We start from the raw sequence: 17863 nt of genomic DNA on the forward strand, positions 1-17863 counted from the left end.
TCTTTCTTTCTTCTTTACCAGTTGACTCTACAGAACCCTTTTTGTCAATCTGGAGACTTCCATGTGGATGACACGCCTTGACGAGCACAATTGTGCTACTATAAGTATGTGACCTCAGTGCCAATAGTCATTTGGAAACAGTTTCTCCTTATTTACTCTCATCACAACCCTTCGTAATTCTGAACACCTCTATTAAATTTCCCCTTAACCTTCTCTGCTGTAAGGAGAACAGTCCCAGCTTCTCTAGTCTTTCCACTCAATTTACTATTAATTTACTATTAAGACTGTACCGACAGACACAATCAGCAAGGTAAGCATGCAGGTGCAGCAGGCGGTTAAGAAGGCAAATGGTATGTTGGCCTTCGTAGCAAGAGGGTTCGAGTACAAGAACAAGGATGTCTTGCTGCAGTTGTACAGGGCCTTGGTGAGACCACACCTTGAGTATTGTGTGCAGTTTTGGTCGCCTTACCTAAGGAAGGACGTTCTTGCCATGGAAGGAGTGCAGCGAAGATTCACCAGGCTGATACCTGGGATGGCAGGAATGACGTATGAGGAGAGATTGTGTCGATTGGGCTTATACTCACTGGAGTTTAGAAGATTGAGAGGGGATCTCATCGAAACCTATAAAATTCTGTCAGGCCTGGACAGACTAGATGCAGGAAGGATGTTTATGATGGCCGGGGAGTCCAGAACCAGGGGTCATAGTCTAAGGATAAGGGGTAAGCCATTTAGGACTGAAATGAGGAGGAATTTCTTCACCCAGAGAGTGGTGAACTTGTGGAATTCTCTGCCACAGAGGGCGGTGGAGGCCAGTTCATTAAGTATATTGAAGAAAGAGTTGGATATATTCATAAGGCTAAAGGGATCAAGGGATATGGGGAGAAGGCAGGGACCGGGTACTGAATTTGGATGATCAGCCATGATCTCATTGAATGGCGGAGCAGGCTCGAAGGGCCGAATGGCCTACTCCTGCTCCTACCTTCTATGTATCTATGTATCTATGCAATGCAGCAATAACAGTGCCCACTCTGTGTGGAAAGGATGGTAAAATGCTTTGTCGTCGTTCTGGCCAGCACCTTGGAAGGTCCTGATGATGTTAATGACCTTTAATCACCTTGAAAAGCATATACTGAAATAATAGATTGTTAAGTGGAGAGGTAGAAACCTTTCATATGGTAATCTGCTAAAAATCCATAAGCATCATTTTTTCATACGTCTCTACATTCCTGAAGCGCCTTTAAATGTTAGACCTCCCGCACTCGTGCTGTGAAGTGGATTGTTTACTATGAGTGATTGGCATCATGCTGGATTTGAATCCAACACCAATCCAATCCTAAAACATGTGACGCTAATCTATTTAGAATTATTCAGTGCTTTACCGCTTTGCTGCTTTCCTTCAGTTGGTGAAAAGCAGGATTGAATCAAACTGTGCATCGCCCTACATTCCTGCTGCACAATAGGATATAACTTGAGTGTGATTCCCTTCTACCGCTGAGGGTTTTGATTTTGAAACGGATTCTAATGTGAAAAACCTGATCGAGAGAAAGCTTCGTGCACCTGGATGTTGTAGGTAGTGGAATTCCCAAAGAGACTGGAAACAAGAACACACAAAGCCGAGACAGATTGTTGAGCAGTGGTTGATAGATAAGTTAAGGCTAGATAAATTCAAGCAGTAGAAAAGCTGGTTTTTTGGTCATTAAAAAAAGTATGAAATTGCATTTCTATAGCGCCTTTCCCAACCCCAGGACGTCCCAAGGAGCTTTACAGCCAATGAAGTACTTCTGAAGTGTAGCCACTGTTGTAATGAAGACGTTATACTGACTTGGTATTACAGGTTGAGCGTCCTGAATCCGGCAACCTCGGGACCGAGGCCGAGCCGGTTTTCGTGTTTTTCCGGACTTCGGAATGTGTTTCTGATGTCCGAAGTCTGGAAATATCGCAACCTGGGGCTCAGGCGTTTCCGGACTCTGGACATCAGAAACACGTTCCGAGTCCGGAAATGCCTGGGCCGCTCCTGCGTAGCGCTGACGCGTTTCTCCGCCCCTCCCCTTCTGTTAAAGGGGAGGGACGCTGCGAACTCTGCAGAGCATCCGATGGCCCACACTCGGCCACCAGGGTGGCGTGGTGCCGCGGCCGCAGCCTGGTGGAAACACTTAGTGGAGCTGCGCAGATTAAAGAGGATAAAACACAACACTAACGTTTTATTGCATCACTCGCATTTTTTCAAAGGATTTTTCAAAAATGTCTTTTTGAAGTACAGGTCGAGCGTCCAAAATCCGGAATGTCTGTTTGAAGTACAGGTCGAGCGTCCAAAATCCGGAATCCCGGATTCCGGGCGGCCCTGCCACCAATCGGCCCGGATTCAGGAACATACCCGATTCCGGAACTCCAGATTTTGGACGCTCAACCTGTACCAGAGTGTACAGCAATGCTACGTGCATCAGGCTGGCCTTGCCATAAGCTTGTTCACGCTCACTGATTGCTCACAGGACTGAGAAAGATATTGAGGGGATTGATTTGCCCGCGTCAAACTTGGCAGACGACAGTTTCTGTTTTGGAGCTTACAGCGTATTTCAGGTTTCATTGTCAACGTGCTGTCTCGACTTCAATGGAAAGAAGATTGGGTGGGTTGTGTAGCAGGCAGCCGATCCAATATTGGCATTGGCAAAAGTTCAAATGATTCCCCCCCGCTCCCCGCCGCCCCCCCCCCCCCCCAACCCCAAGTGTTTTGCCAGCGAGGTTGAGTCCTGTCACGTGAAAGACAAACGTGCAGGTAACTCACCTGTGCACAAGCCATGCTTCAGTTGAACGTGACCAAACACTTGTCAGAGAACCAGGCACGAGGGAAGCCCTTCGCTTTGGGAATGTGCTGTTGTACATTTGGTAGAAATGGCGTCTCACACACCACCTGGAGAAAAAAGGTAGAAATGATTCATCGGGAGTTGGGATCGCTGCAACAGTGGCCTCGTGGAATTTAACAACACAGAAAGGAGGCTATTCGGCCCATCGCACCTATGGCCAACTCTCTGAAAGATCTATCCAATTAATCCCACTCCCTCACTCTTACCCTGTAGCCTTTAAAATGCTTCTTTGTCAAATATTTATCCCCTTCCCTTTAAAAGTCACTCTGGATTCTGCTATCGCCCACTACCTCTGCTGGGCATTCCTACTTTTCCCATTGTTTTCCTGGTCCTCATCTTAAATTGATGCCCTCTATTTACCAACTTGCCATTCAGTGGAAAATAGCCTCTACCCCCTGCCCGCCCCCGCCCATTTTCCTTATCAAAACCCCTCAGAGCTCTGAATTCCAAAGCAGTTCTCTTCACTCCAGGTTAATATTCTGTGGTTGAAGATGTCCCTGACTTTTAAGATACTTTTTGTAACATTCGAGTTTGATTCATCACTTTTTTCAAAGAAAAAAGTCACTTGGCCCAGAGATACTGAGAGCCCGAGGAAGCTGGTGACCAGTCTTAACTGATTGCACCGAGGCCTGGCTTAAGTTTCATCTTGGATGATGTTTTAGCCTCGCCACTTCTACCGCCAGTCATAACGTGACGGCAACTTTGTTTTTCCTTGTTCTCCCTTCCCTTCCCTCCTCCCCCCCATGCCGATTATGAGCCCGCCAGAGTGCCTAATCCCTCAAGCGAGTGTCTGCGGGATTTCCCACTGTGGGGCCATCACAAGCGAGCCTGACCCTCTCCCCGTCCGACTCCACAAAACAAAATGAAGTGTTTCAGCAATTACATAGAATAGGCAGCACAGAAACAGGCCAATCGGCTCAACTGGTCTGTGCTGGTGTTTATACTCCACACCAGTTTCTTCCCAATCCACCTACCTCATCTCAGCCTGTCGGCATATCTTTCTATTCCCTTTTCTCTCATGTATTCGTCTAGTTTCCTTTTGAAAGCGGCTAAGCTGTTGGCCTCAACCACTTCCTGTGATAGCGAGTTCCACATTCTAACCACTCTCTGAGTAAAGACATTTCTCCTTATTTACCTATTGGATTTATTAGTTACTATCTTGTATTTATGGCCCCTATTTTTGGATTCTCCCACAAGTGAAAACATCCTCTCCATATCTACCCTGTCCAACCCATTTATAATTTTAAAGGCCTCTGTCAGGTCACCTCTAAGTCTTTTCTAAAGAAAAAAGCCCCAACCTGTTCAATCTTTCCTGATAGCTGGAATCTCTCAGTTCTGGTACCATCCTTGTAAATCTTTTTTTGCACTTTCTCCACTGCTTCTATGTCCTTTTTATGGTATGGAGACCAGAACTGTGCACAGTACTCTCTAAGTGCAGCCTGATCAGGGTCCTGTACAAGTTTAACACAACTTCACCACTTTTGAACTCTATACCCCCAGAAATAAATCCCAGTGCTTTGTCAGCATTCTTATTGCTTTACTGACCTGCGATGCTGCTTTTAATTATTTGTTCACCTGCATCCCTAGATCCCTTTGCTCTTGTACCCCATTCAGTTTCTTATTTTCTAAGGTGTCTAGTGATGTTTCTGATTTTTCCTACCAAAGTGCATCACCTCACATTTACCTGTGTTAAAATTCATTTGCCACTTAACTGCCCAGTCTGCAAGTTTCCGAATGTCTTCTTGTATTATGTTGCGTTTTCCTCAGTGTGACTTACGCCCCTCCGGTTTGGTATCATCTGCAAATTTTGATATTGAGCTACTTGTTCCTAAGTCCAAATCATTAATGTAAATTATGAATAACAGTGGTCCTAATATTCCTTTGAACTGATAAATGCGCAATAGCCTTTCAGCAGAAACAGCTGAAGCCCTCAACAAATTCCTTTGAAAAGGAACGATTTAGCCTGCGGCTGGGTTTCTCATTCACTGCTGCTGAAATCATGCTGACAGGAATCCTGCCAGTAAAAAGGGGTGTTTTTTCCAGATAGGATATAAAGGTTTACAGTGCCAGGTTCATTCGACAGTCAGATTCCCTCTAACACTAGCTTGTAAACAGGATATAAATGGTGTTGAAATTTAACTGCAAATATTGAACACTGTCTTGTCAGTATCTATACTCCCGCTCTAGAGACTTGAGCACAAAAATCTAGGCTGACACTCCAGTGCAGTGCTGAGGGAGCGCTGCACTGTCAGAGATGCTGCCTTTCGGATGAGACGTTAAACCGAGGCCCCGTCTGCTCTCTCAGGTGGACGTAAAAGATCCCGCGGCACTATTTCGATGAAGAGCAGGGGGAGTTCTCCCCGGTGTCCTGGCCAATATTTATCCTTCAATCAACATCACTATAAAAACAGATTATCTGGTCATTATCACATTGCCGTTTGTGGGAGTTTGCTGTGCGCAATTTGGCTGCCGCGTTTCCTACATTACAACAGTGACTATAATTCAAAAGTACTTCATTGGCTGTAAATCGCTTTGAGACATCCAGTGGTCGTGAAAGGTGCTATATAAATGCAAGTCTTCCTTTTTTTTTATACCCGAGGCAATACTCGACCATTCTCCACTGACAACAGATCATCTTTAAACCGCACTGGCCACAGAAATACCGTCTATGGTTACAACTTAAACCTTAATTCTAATGAAAGGTCATGGACCTGAACCGTTAACCCTGTTTCTCTCCCCACAGATGCTGCCTGACCTGCTGAGAGTTTGTTAGCATTTTCTGCTTTTATTTCAGCTTTCCAGCAGCCGCAGTATTTTGCTTCTGTACATCGTAGTCCTACTGCTGAGAGGAGTGTAGAATCCATGCCAGTACAAAGGTCCCCATTCAAACCCTCACCAGGGCGAAGATGCTATATCTTCCTGATGGACTCAGGAGATAAGATAGCAGCTTCAGAGCAATTTGCAAATCTCACCAGGAAGGTTTTTGCCAATTCAGAGTAGAGAGTGGCCCCACACTGCGGCTGAGACTCTGTGCTGGGAGCAGAGTGCAGTGATATCAGAGCCCTAATCTATGCTTGTTCAGTGCAGATTGAATTTTAGTGGCTTAGCTATACAATTTATCTTTTAAATAATCGCTGAAACGAACGTCAACTCAAGCAGGAAAGTCAAAGAAATATCTGTTTTAAGGTGTCAGCCATGGCTCATTTATAGCACACTCGCCTCTGAATCAGAAGATCGTGGGTACAAGCCCCGTTCCGGGGACTTGAGCACATAATCGACGCTGACACTCCCAGTGCAGTGCTGAGGGCGTGCTGCACTGTCGGAGGTGCCGTTTTTCGGATGAGCCGATAAACCAAGATCCAGTCTGCTCTCTCAGGTGGATGTTAAAGATCCCACGGCACTATTTCGAAGAAGAGCAGGGGAGTTCTCCCCGGTGTCCTGGTCAATATTTATCCCTCAATCAACATCACTAAAACAGATTATCTGGTCATTATCACATTGCTGTTTGTGGGAGCTTGCTGTGCGCAAATTGGCTGCCGTGTTTCGTACATAACAACAGTGACTACACTCCAAAAAGTACTTCATTGGCTGTAAAGCACTTTAGGACATCCTGAGGTCATGAAAGGTGCTATATAAATGCAAGTCTGTCTGTCTGTATCACTGCTCCATATAAAAGCATCTCACCGTTGAGGGGCAATTTAGCTACAATCTAGTTGATGACAGGCTGGGAAATATTCCTGTTGTATGAAAGAAAATATAAACAAAAGCTCGCTCCAACTGGAGCTCAATGATCTTCAGGCTGCTCCATAGGATCACTCTAAGGGATATCTTATTGCTGCCTCACGCTGTCTTGGAAATTGTGAATCAGCACTGTTCTGTGTATCAGAAAGAGAATGAGTTTTCTGCGTTTTGCAAGACATAAGAACATAAGAAATAGGAGCAGGAGTCGGCCATTTGGCCCTTCGAGCCTGCTCTGCCATTCAATAAGACCATGGCTGATCTTCTACCTCATCTGCACTTTCCTGCACTATCCCCATATCCTTTGAGTCCCTTAATATTCAAAAATCTATCGATCTCTGTCTTGAATATACTCAATGACTGAGCCTCCACAGCCCTCTGGGGTAGAGAATTCCAACGATTCCAAAGATTCACCACCCTCTGAGTGAAGAATTTTCTCCTCATCTCAGTCCTAAATGGCCGACCCCTTATTCTGAGACTGTGACCCCTTGTTCTAGACTCCCAGCCAGGGGAAACATCCTCCCTGCATCTACCCTGTCAAGCCCTGTAAGAATTTTGTATGTTTCAATGAGATCACCTCTCATTCTTCTAAACTCTAGAGAATATAGGCCTAGTCTACTCAATCTCTCCTCATAGGTCAACTCCCCCCATCTCAGGAACCAGTCTGGTGAACCTTTGTTGCACTCCCTCTATGGCAAGTATATCCTTCCCTTGGTATGGAGACCAAAACTATACATAATACTCCAGGTGTGGTCTCACCAGGGCCCTATATAATTGCAGTAAGATATCTTTACTCTTATACTCAAATCCTCTTGTAATAAAGGCCAACCTACCATTTTCTTTCCTAATTGCTTGCTGTACCTGCATGTTAACTTGCAGTGATTCGTGTGCAAGGACACCCAGGTCCCTCCGAACACCAACATTTCCCAATCTCTCACCATTTAAAAAATACTCTGCTTTTCTATTTTTCCTACCAAAGTGGATGACTTCACATTTCACCACATTATATTCCATTTGCCATGTTCTTGCCCACTCACTTAGCCTGAGCGTAGGACGAGCACGTCCAGCTCCATCTTGGGCATGGTGGATCCACGTTCCAATCTAGATAAAGGAGGGTTTACATCTGTGCTAGTCTTCTGGTTTGTTTTTGAAGCCTTAGTTGAAGTTAAGTAGGCCCGAGGACATCCAGTCCTGCAAAACCTTGGATTCCATATCACAGAATGCTTCATACTCCCTCGGTCTCCCTGTTCTTTTTGGCAGAGTACTTGAAATAGTAATGGGGAATTTGTATCGCGTCTGTCTTTAGGCAGCCCTACTGGCTCCAGTCTCGCAAGCACATAGAATTTCAGGATTCCACTTCATTCCACTGGAAGGCTGGTTCTTCAAATTAACCACAAGCCCAAATCTTTCCTGTGGCTCCATAAATCATAGTTGCAGCTGTTTTCTTGGACGAGTGCAGGCAAGCGTGAAAACATTTTTGAGTTATCTCTTGTGATCTGAAGTCTTCAATAGTCGATTATGCGTGGCGAAAACAAAAAAGTACCTCAGCTTGCGTGATGCAGCATCCTTGGCGGTTTACGGCAAGTCAGTTGGAAACTCCGGTCACCACCGGACAAGTAAGCACTGGGAGGGGGGCTGTGCCTGAATGTGTCCTGGGTAACGCGTCACCTCCCCCACTCCCTGTGCCAGGTGTCGGGTTCACTCCCGCACGCTGTACGAGCGTGCGGCAGCCGGGAGCTCCCTCGTAGCCGCGTCCCGGCCCCCCCCCAGCGCCGTACCTTCGCCGCAGGCACGGCGGGAACCGCCCCCCCCGCCCCCATCTGCGCGCGTAAAGCAGGAGAGGCCAGGAGGGAATTCGTGCCTAACACCTCTCCAAAGGAGCAGAGAGGCAGGGCTGTCCGATTAGCTTTGGATTGCGCTCGCGAAGAACTGGCGCGGACGCGAGGGGCTCGAGTGACTTCGCGCTGTGCTGAAAGCCTCTGGAAATACTATCTTGTGAAGCCGGGATACTTTGTGTAAATAGTTTTTTCCCTACCTGCAGTAGAATTTTGCCCGATTTGGTAAACTGCAGAATACGTCGTCCTTTGTAATTTTCAGCAAATCGATTTACAATCGTGGAAGCTGGAAATAAAACCTTTTTTTATTCTCGGGATATGGGCGTCGCTGGCAAGGCCGGCATTTTATTCCCCAGCCTGAGTTGCCCTTGAGGCCGTGGCCCGGGACCTATGGGAACGGTCCTCGGCAGTCGGGTAAGTAGTGAGGGCGGGTGTGGCGGGGTGGGGGGGGGAGCGGTGGCTAGGCGATTGAGGTCGGGAGAGGGAAACCTCTTGTGGTCCTGTCGCTGCTTCTCCTGGCGAGGCCGGCACTGGACACCAAAAACAGCCGCCCAGCGTTGCAATATAGTCGGGGTCTGAATGACATCATCAAACCCCCGGCTTTTAAATTTCAGGGAGGCCCTCGCCTGCCTGGTGCAAGGGCCTCACTGGCTGGCCAGAACGCGCCTGTTAAAATGGCCCACGACGGTGCGAGGATCCAGTGAATAGGCCATTGCAAGAATTTTAAACCCCGCCACCCCCACCCGCACTTCCCGTTCTCGTCGGGCGCAAAGAGTTAAAATCGGGGCTTTTGATTTTACAATTCTAATTTGTACATTGACCAGTGACTGCCTGAAATGGTAGGCCTCTAATATAATGGCCCGGAATTTGTGGTCAGTGGTAAAGCAAAAACGTTTGCCGCTGGCCCCGAAGAAAGCTGCCGGCAGAGATCTCGCGATCTGTGGCGAGAAGTTTGCCTTTTTTCGACGCGTTAGAGATTTCAGCGCTCTACAGTGGGGAATCCCTAGTGCGAGGCTGCTGTGACGCCAACCAGCTGTCTTAAGCAGCCAATCACGTTGCAGAATTCTCACTGACCTGGAGCCAGGAAATGAAGTAGCTGCTTTTACTCGGACTTTTTAAAAATGTTACAGAGAGCAAAACAAAGATTGGGGCTCTCGCATGGGGATAAGGTAGAACTTGAAATATCACGAACAAACTTTTGAAGGGGAAAAAAAATTAAAAAAATTTTGAAGGTTCTTTATAATTGTAATTTTTATTATTCGACGCTCCGCAAAATGAAAAATTGTTTTTTCAGGGCCGTAACATTTGTTTAGCAGTCAATGCGCTGTTAAAACCCCAGTTACACCTCATCCAACGGGGTCTAACTTTTAAAGGGGTCTTTAACAGCGATTCCTTCCCTTTTTAGGCAGTCCCTCGGAACCAAGGATGACATTAAAAATGAGTTCTCAGGTGACTGATGAGTCCAATGCGGGACCTACAGTCTCTGTCACAGGTGGGGCAGACGGTGGTTGAAGGGGCGGGCGGGTGGGGTGCTTGGGTTGACGTGCGCTCCTTGCGCTGCCTGCGCTTGGCTTCCGCTTGCTTCCGGCGAAGAGACTCGAGGTGTTCGGCGCCTTCCCGGATGCTTCTCCTCCACTTTGTGCGGTCTTGGGCCAGGGATTCCCAGGTGTCGGTGGGGATGTTACACTTTTTCAAAGAGGCTTTGAGGGTGTCCTTGAAGCGTTTCCTCTGCCCACCTGGGGCTCTCTTGCCGTGTCGGAGCTCCGAGTAGAGCGCTTGTTTTGGGAGTCTCGTATCGGGCATGCGGACGATGTGACCCGTCCATCGGAGCTGATCGAGCGTGGTCAAAGCTTCGCTGCTGGGGATGTTGGCCTGAGCGAGAACACTGACGTTGGTGCGCCTATCCTGCCAATGGATTTACAGGATCTTGCGGAGGCAGCGTTGGTGGTACCCCGCCGGGATGCTTTGAGGTTAACAGCGATATTACCGCGGAAAAGCCCAAGCTTTCGTCAGTTTCACTGATTGCTGGCTATCTGGTGGGGGGGAGGGGCCACAGCGCAGCCAGTGTCCGGCTGAATGACAGACTGCAACTTCAGGATCTCCGCATTTAGATGCGCGCGCGCGCTACATCCTGAAGTTGTGGTCAGTTTCAAATGGGGTAATGACGGCCAACACTGACAGTACGTCGTTATTACCCACCGCAAATTCCGGCCCAATAATAATTCCTTTAAAAAAAAACATTGGGAACAAAGCAATGTATGGCACAGCTGGATTTTAGTTTAGTTCCCCATCATGAAAAAAGACAACTTTGATGGTATTGCCAAGTCGGTATCTGTAAACTGGCCCTAAAAATGTTGTGTCTTATTGTGCCACAGTGCCGTTCCCAATTTAAATTGTTTACCATACATTGGAAGTTTATAGGGAATATTTTCCACACGCATCTACTTCAGTCTTTGGCTGCCTTTCAATCAGTCCTTCGGAACACTTTTTTCCCCTATAACTTTGTTATGAAGGTTGGGAGTTTGTACGTTGTACCTACTCCTCTTTGCTATAGACTAACCTCCTGTCCACTGCTCTTTAGACTGAGTTGAGTAAGGGTACGGTAGTGTAGTGGTTATTTAACTGAAACTACTAATCCACAGTCTTGGACTAATAATCCAGAGACTTTGGGCAGGATTTTCATTGAGCCGTGGAGGCAGGATTGGAGGCATGTGGGGGGTTTAAAATCCCAAAATCGGGGTCCCGACCCCATCCCGCCCCCAACCCACCTCCATGCCAGTTTCAAAGGAGGCGGATACCCGCCCCGCACTGGGACCTGCCTCCCTGAGGCGGGAAGGGGATTAGTGCCAATTAACTGCCTGTTAACAGGCAGTTTTTAACCTAATCCCTATTTTTATTGTTGAAATGTGGGATTCCCGACGGCTCCAAACCACGGCAAGTTAGCGAAGCGGGCCGTCGGGCTGAAGGGCTTGGAGGGGTCGAGATGTCCGGTGTTCAGGTGAGTGATGGGTGCATGAGTGCAGAGGTAAGTGTGTTTGGTCTGCGTACAAGTGTTTAAAGAAGTTCTACTAACCTTTACTTACCTTTACAGCCTTCCTTCCTTCAGGTCTCGGGAGTCCCTCATCTCACCGGCACAGAAAGCAGAATGGCCGCGAGCTGTCAAAATCCGCAGCATTCAGCTTTCTGTTCCAGAGAGATCTCTAAATCATCCTGAGAGGAAGGAATTAACTTAGAGTACAGATTGTCAGTGTTTGACAGCTTCAAAAGCTCTTGACAGATGAAATATCAATCTGTGATGTCACCTGTTGCCGGGTGGCCCTTAATTGGCCTGCTGAGCCCGCTAGGCGGGCTCAACAAGGTCAATCAAGTCAAAATCGCGTGGGTTGGCTAGAACTCGATGGAGGCGGGACTACAACCCCAAAAGTTGTAGTCCCGCCTCCTACCCGACTCCTCAATGAAAATCCAGCCCTGTGAGTTCAAATCCCACCATGACAGTTTGAGAAATTGACTGTTTTAAAAATATGTAAATAATAATCTGGCATCAGTAAAAGTGACCACGAGTCGTAAAAATACAACTCATGTCCTTTAGGGAAGGAAACCTGCCATCCTTACCCAGTCTGGCCTGTGTGTGACTCCAGACCCACACCAACGTGATTTACTCTTAACTGCCCTCAGTTGTATCAAACCGCGACTCGGGGTAACTCGGGCAGGGCAATAAATGGCGACCTTGTCAGCAAACTCCGCATCCCGAGAATGAATAATTCAAAAAGAAGAAATCTACAGCCCGTCATAAAAAGGTCAGGATTTTTTCAGCCCTTCCCTCCTATAAGGGGCTAGAAATTGGGTAGCTTTGCGCCTCCCGTTGGCGCCCCGCCCAGGCGCTAAGGGGTTAGTGCCCGGGCGGGCCGCAAACAGCGCTGCGCTATAAATTCAGTTGGCGGTTAGCACCTCGGAACCCTGCGCCCCAGAGATCGTAACGTCATCCGGGTGCGCAGCTTCCCATTAGCGCCCCGCCGGGAAATTGAGTAGCGCTCCCTCCATCTTCGCCGGGCGCTAACAGCGGCTGCTGGAGCAGGCGCTGCCACATTGCCCGGCGGGTCGGGGGAGGGAAGGGGGGTGGCTAATTAAAGGCATCGGCTGTCAGGTAGGCCGACCTTTAATTAGCGCCCCGGGTACGGCCTTTTGCCACTTTTGGTGCCACCGATGGGGCAGCCCTGCACTCTACTGGGTGCTTGGGGCTGCCCCTCGGGGCCTACGGGTGCCATTGCCCACCTATAAAATTCTAACAGGACTAGACAGACTAGATGCAGGAAGGATGTTCCCGATGGCGGGGTAGTCCAGAACCAGGGGTCACAGTCTAAGGATAAGGGGTAAGCCATTTAGGACAGAGATGAGGAATTTCTTCGCCCAGAGAGTGGTGAACCTGTGGAATTCTCCACCACAGAAGACAGTTGAGGCATATTCATTAACTATATTCAAGAAGGAGTTAGATATATTTCTTAAGGCTAATGGGATCAAGGGATATGGGGAGAAAGCAGGGACAGGTTACTGAATTTGGATGATCAGCCATGATGTCATTGAATGGCGGAGCAGGCTCGAGGGGCCAAATGGCCTACTCCTGCTCCTATCTTCTATGTTTCTATCCCCGGCCTTACCTGATGTTGGAGTAAGCGTTGGGCCCTTCCCTTTAATCCAGGGAAGGTGCCTCCGAGGCCCATTAGTGGCATGGCGCTACCGGCCTGTTAGCGCCCTAAGTGAAATGGTAGCGCTTGATTTAGCGCTCCACTTCATCCTTAGAGCACTAAAGACAATATCGCAGTATGGGGTGCTAATTTACCGAATCTTTCCCCCAAAGTCTCTAACATCTAGGTCGTGGCACTTTATGAATGTGCGATTAACAACACGTTAAAGTCTTTGGGGCAGAGGACGGACATGGTCATTGACATGTTTGCGGGCAATGGGGACATTTACTGCTCCGTGTATGGCTGGAGAGGGGAAGGCTTGTCTCTCATTTTGAACCCAATCTCAACATTGTCTACTTGCGAAGCAGATATGACAAGATAACAGAAATCGTGAAGTTCCTTCAACATTGCCCCAACCACAGGCCTTCCTTGAGGTTGCTCAATCATGGAAATCTTTCAAATCTAACTTTAGCTGTTGCTGCCAAAATATTGTAGATTTGATCACAAGAGAATATGGTGAAGACTTATGACATGGTCGATAATGAGAGGGGCACAGATTTAAGGTGATTGGCAAAAGAACCAGAGGCAAAAGGAGGGGAAAACTTATTTTACACAACGAGTGGTTAGGACTTGGAATGCTGTGCCTGATCGGGTGGTGGATACAGATTCAATAGTAGCCTTCAAAAGGGAATTGGATAAATACTTGAGGGAGAGAAAAAATTGCAGGGATGTGGGGAAAGAGCGGGGGAGCGGGACTAACTGGATTGCTTGTCGAAAGAGCCGGCCCAAACTCGATGGGCCGAATGGCCTCTTTCGGTGCTGTACTATTCTATGATTCTATAACTTGAAGGCAGAGCATTGCAGCCCAGCCCGTATCTGTACTACTCCCTTAGCTTTTTTTAATTCGTTCTTGGGATTTGGACGTCGCTGGCAAGGCCGGCATTTATTGCCCATCCCTAATTGCCCCTTGAGAAGGTGGTGGTGAGCCGCCTTCTTGAACCGCTGCAGTCTGTGTGGTGAAGGTACTCCCACAGCGCTGTTAGGGAGGGAGTTCCAGGATTTTGACCCAGCGACGATGAAGGAACGGCCGATATCCATCCAAGTCGGGCTGGTGTGTGGCTTGGAGGTGGTGGTGTTCCCATCCACCTGCTGTCCTTGTCCTTCTAGGTGGTGGAGGTCACAGGTTTGGGAGTCGCTGCTGAATTGAATATCAGATAAATTTAACGCTTGAGACTTTCTCCGGTAGATTGTCACACTTATAAATTTAGTCAGATTATGGCTTGGCCTCTTCATTTTTTTCCTTAGTCTGCTACTTAGGAGATATTACAGCCGGCAGGCTTCCAATAAGTTGTCATAACAAACTTAGAAAAACCTGCTCAAAAGGACCAATTGAAAGGACACCAAAAACACTTAAGTGGAAAAGTATCTCAGATTGGTTCCTAATGGCCATGTGTGGTAAACAGCTTGAAGAGGAGCCAGCAATGTGGTGCGATAAGACATGACATTTTGATTGCCAATAAAATATTTTTCTTTTATGCATTCGGCTACGCAGAAGGTTGAATCGTTGCACTCTTAAAGATTTACAGTCGTGAGCCGCGACTGATGCCCTGCCCACTGCCTTAGGGCCGAATAGAAATATGTAGTAGGTTAAAAAAGGTGAAAGGTTGGGATTTGAACCATTTGCCCTCCCCTCCCCCACCCAGCCACCCCCTTCCCTCATATAAATGCTATAACTTTAAGGTAGCGCATACGTTCAACGTTTTTTATTGTGAACATGAATTTTACGATCTTAATCAACCTGATCTTGCTAGGTTTCGACTACACCACGTGCTTTTCCTTGGCCTCCACATAAGTCTGGTGGTGTTGCGAGCTCAATGTAATTTATTTCATGTCATTCGTGAGTGCAAGGTTTTTCTACTGGTGCTCTCGGAATATTTTGAATTCATTATGTTTGTTCTCTGTTGGATCTATTTTCCGCAGGAAGCCTGTGGTGACGTGTCCTTCACAGCCCGACCCTGTCCAGTGCCGCCAAGTGCTTTAGCCGCCGAGGCAACGAGACCGCTGCCAAAGAGAAAGAAGGTTAGCATCGTCACGTACTGAACAATCTCGTGTTTGCGGCTTTTTTTCTTGTTCTGTCTTATGTTCTGCCCGGGAGTGAATCCCTGTTTTTCAGCTCATTTTTCCCATCCTTTCCCGACTGCTGCAGCCAGTGACAGCTGGAAGATGTTCTCCCAAACGTCCACCATTCCCATTGCTATAAATTGGCATGCGAGAGTGGCCCGGCGATGAGTGTCCTCTGGATTTTCCTTCGCCTCCTACTTCCCTCGTGGAGAAACGCCTGGCTTCTGCTTAATGGGCTATAGTCTAGGAATCATTAGCATAGACCCTGGATTCCACCTCACTTAGGTATTTTTGACTATTTTAATATTTATTTTGGGAGATTGAGAATCTTAAAGATTGTTATTCAGTCTTTCACCCTCTTTTTACAAATAGGATATTGCTGTTACCTCCCACGGGCAAAGATCATTTGAGGGCCTGAGTGGTAGAACGATTTTTCTCGCACTTCTTCTGGTCTGGACCTTAGGCCAAGTTTTATCAGGGTTATTGTGTAGTTTCAGCCTACAAAGCTCTCGTACCTCTTTTCGCTAATGCCACCTCGTGCAAAGGCCCACTGTAGTCCACACTGATCAGCTTTAACTTCCCGGTGACCTCCCAACCAGTCGCCATCTAATCACAGCTCTTAGAATCATAGAATGATACAGCACAGAAGGAGGCCATTCGACCCATCGTGCCCAGGCCCACTCTTTGGCACTGAAGCTGAGCTCAGTCTGTGATGCCAGTCTTCCATCATCAAAATCATGAGGGGTCTAGACAGAGTAGATAGAGTGAAACTGTTCCCATTGGCGGAAGGGTCAAGAACCAGAGGACACAGATTTAAGGTGCTTGGCAGAAGAACCAAAGGCGGCATTAGGAAAAACTTTTGTATGCAGCGAGTGGTTAGGATCTGGAATGCACTGCCTGAGGTGGAGGCAGGTTCAATCGTGGCTTTCAAAAGGGAATTGGATAAGTACCTGAAGGAAAAAAAATTACAGGGCTACGGAGAAAGGGCGGGGGAGTGGGACTGGCTGAAGTGCTCTTGCAGAGAGCCGGCCTGGGCTCAACGGGCCGAATGGCTTCCCTCTGTGCTGTAACCATCCTATGATTATATGATCACACAACTTCTCAAAGTGTGACGACAGGCCCATATTTATCACAATGGCTCGGTGCAGTAGACTCATTCATTGGGAGGTGAACCTGATTGCAGGAAGGCAAAGCTCAATGTTTCATGGTCCTCGGCTCACTACAAAGGTGTTTGCCACCCACATAATTACACAGGGTCATGTTTTAAGCTGATAAATGAAAGATCAATGGTATCCTGCACAAATAAACTAACCTATCGATCAAAGGAGATAATGGAGGGGGGGCAGCACAGATTCTTTAGAATGATACCGGGGCTGAGAGGGTTAAATTATGGGGACAGGTTGCATAAACTTGGCTTGTATTCCCTTGAGTTTAGACGATTGAGGGGTGATCTGATTGTGCTGGGGTAACCAAGACCGAGAAGACATTGGGCTGGATTTTGGGAATGGAGGCGAGGATGGAGGCGGGACTGCTGCTTGTCGTGTCAATGTCCCGCCTCCATCCTCGCCTGACCAACCAGAGGGATTTTCCCCCGATTGAGTTTGTTAAGCCCGCCCGGCGGGCTCAGCAGGCCAATTAGGGAAGAAGTCACTGACAGATCACATCAACGTCAGACGTGATGTCAAGACTTCTTGAAAGAAGAAATGACAGCGTTTGACAGCTCTGTGAAGCTGTCAAACACTGACAATCTCTTCAGTTTGATAAGTCGCTGTGGTGAGGACTCATCAAACATTGAAAATGATTAAATTTAAGATGTCTGATGGATCGGAGGGTCCATCAGCCATTACCTGAAATTGACAAGATGGATGTCCGCTCTCCCGATCCAGCACGGCTAAAGGCTTTAGAAGGAAAAAAGGTAAGTGAACACTTTTTTAAACTAATCACTCACTGTAAAGTCTGTAGGTTGTGCAGTAAATAACTTCAGAGACTTTAGAAGTACAAACAAAACAGGTCTTTACTATTCAGAGGTCTGGGCGATTTCTGCCCTAGTTAACGTATCACAACCCTTATATACTGGTGTGGTCACTATCGGTATTACAGTATACATGAGCCAATAAATAGTGCCACCCTGAAGTAGTGCTCTTAAAGGCGAACGGTCACATTCTATAGTTCCCTTAAAGGTAAACGGTTACATACACAACACTCCTCCCTTCCTAGCTTATTACTTACAGAATCCCGTTAAACATACAATCTTCAATTTTATATAAACAGGTTGCAGATATACTCTCGATGGAGTCAACGTCATATAACAATTTACAGATATACTCTCGATGGAGTCAACGTCATATAACTTCATGTTTAACATAACATAATAACATATATAACTTCATGTCAAAACAGATCACAGATTCAGTCTCTGTGGAAAACAGTTCATAGATTCAGTCTCTGTGGTGTAGTCGGTTCACATTGCTGGAGTGACTCATTCAATAGTCCTTCCATGGGTTTAACAGTTTGAACTTCCGAACTGAATTGGCTCCGTTTGGAGGGACCACGTGTGTGATCTGGTAGAGGTAATCATGGTTCAGATGGGTCATCTTCTGTTTCGACTTTTCCTTTTCTGCTTCTT

General features: G+C 47.2%; 1 protein-coding gene across 6 annotated transcripts in view; it reads left to right on the forward strand.

Annotated features, from left to right (window-relative positions):
• The window catches only part of fam13a (family with sequence similarity 13 member A), a 255988-nt gene that overhangs the window by 87342 nt on the left and 150783 nt on the right, over positions 1–17863 (forward strand). For all 6 annotated transcript variants that reach the window (XM_086006667.1, XM_086006678.1, XM_086006641.1 and 3 more), the window contains one exon: positions 15097–15195. In XM_086006667.1, the coding sequence (XP_085862793.1) occupies positions 15097–15195 (99 nt within the window). The remainder of the gene's footprint in view (positions 1–15096; positions 15196–17863) is intronic.

This window comes from Somniosus microcephalus, chromosome 2, assembly GCF_052327205.1.
Source record: "Somniosus microcephalus isolate GS21.2 chromosome 2, FLI_Smic_1.0, whole genome shotgun sequence".
Taxonomy (NCBI): domain Eukaryota; kingdom Metazoa; phylum Chordata; class Chondrichthyes; order Squaliformes; family Somniosidae; genus Somniosus; species Somniosus microcephalus.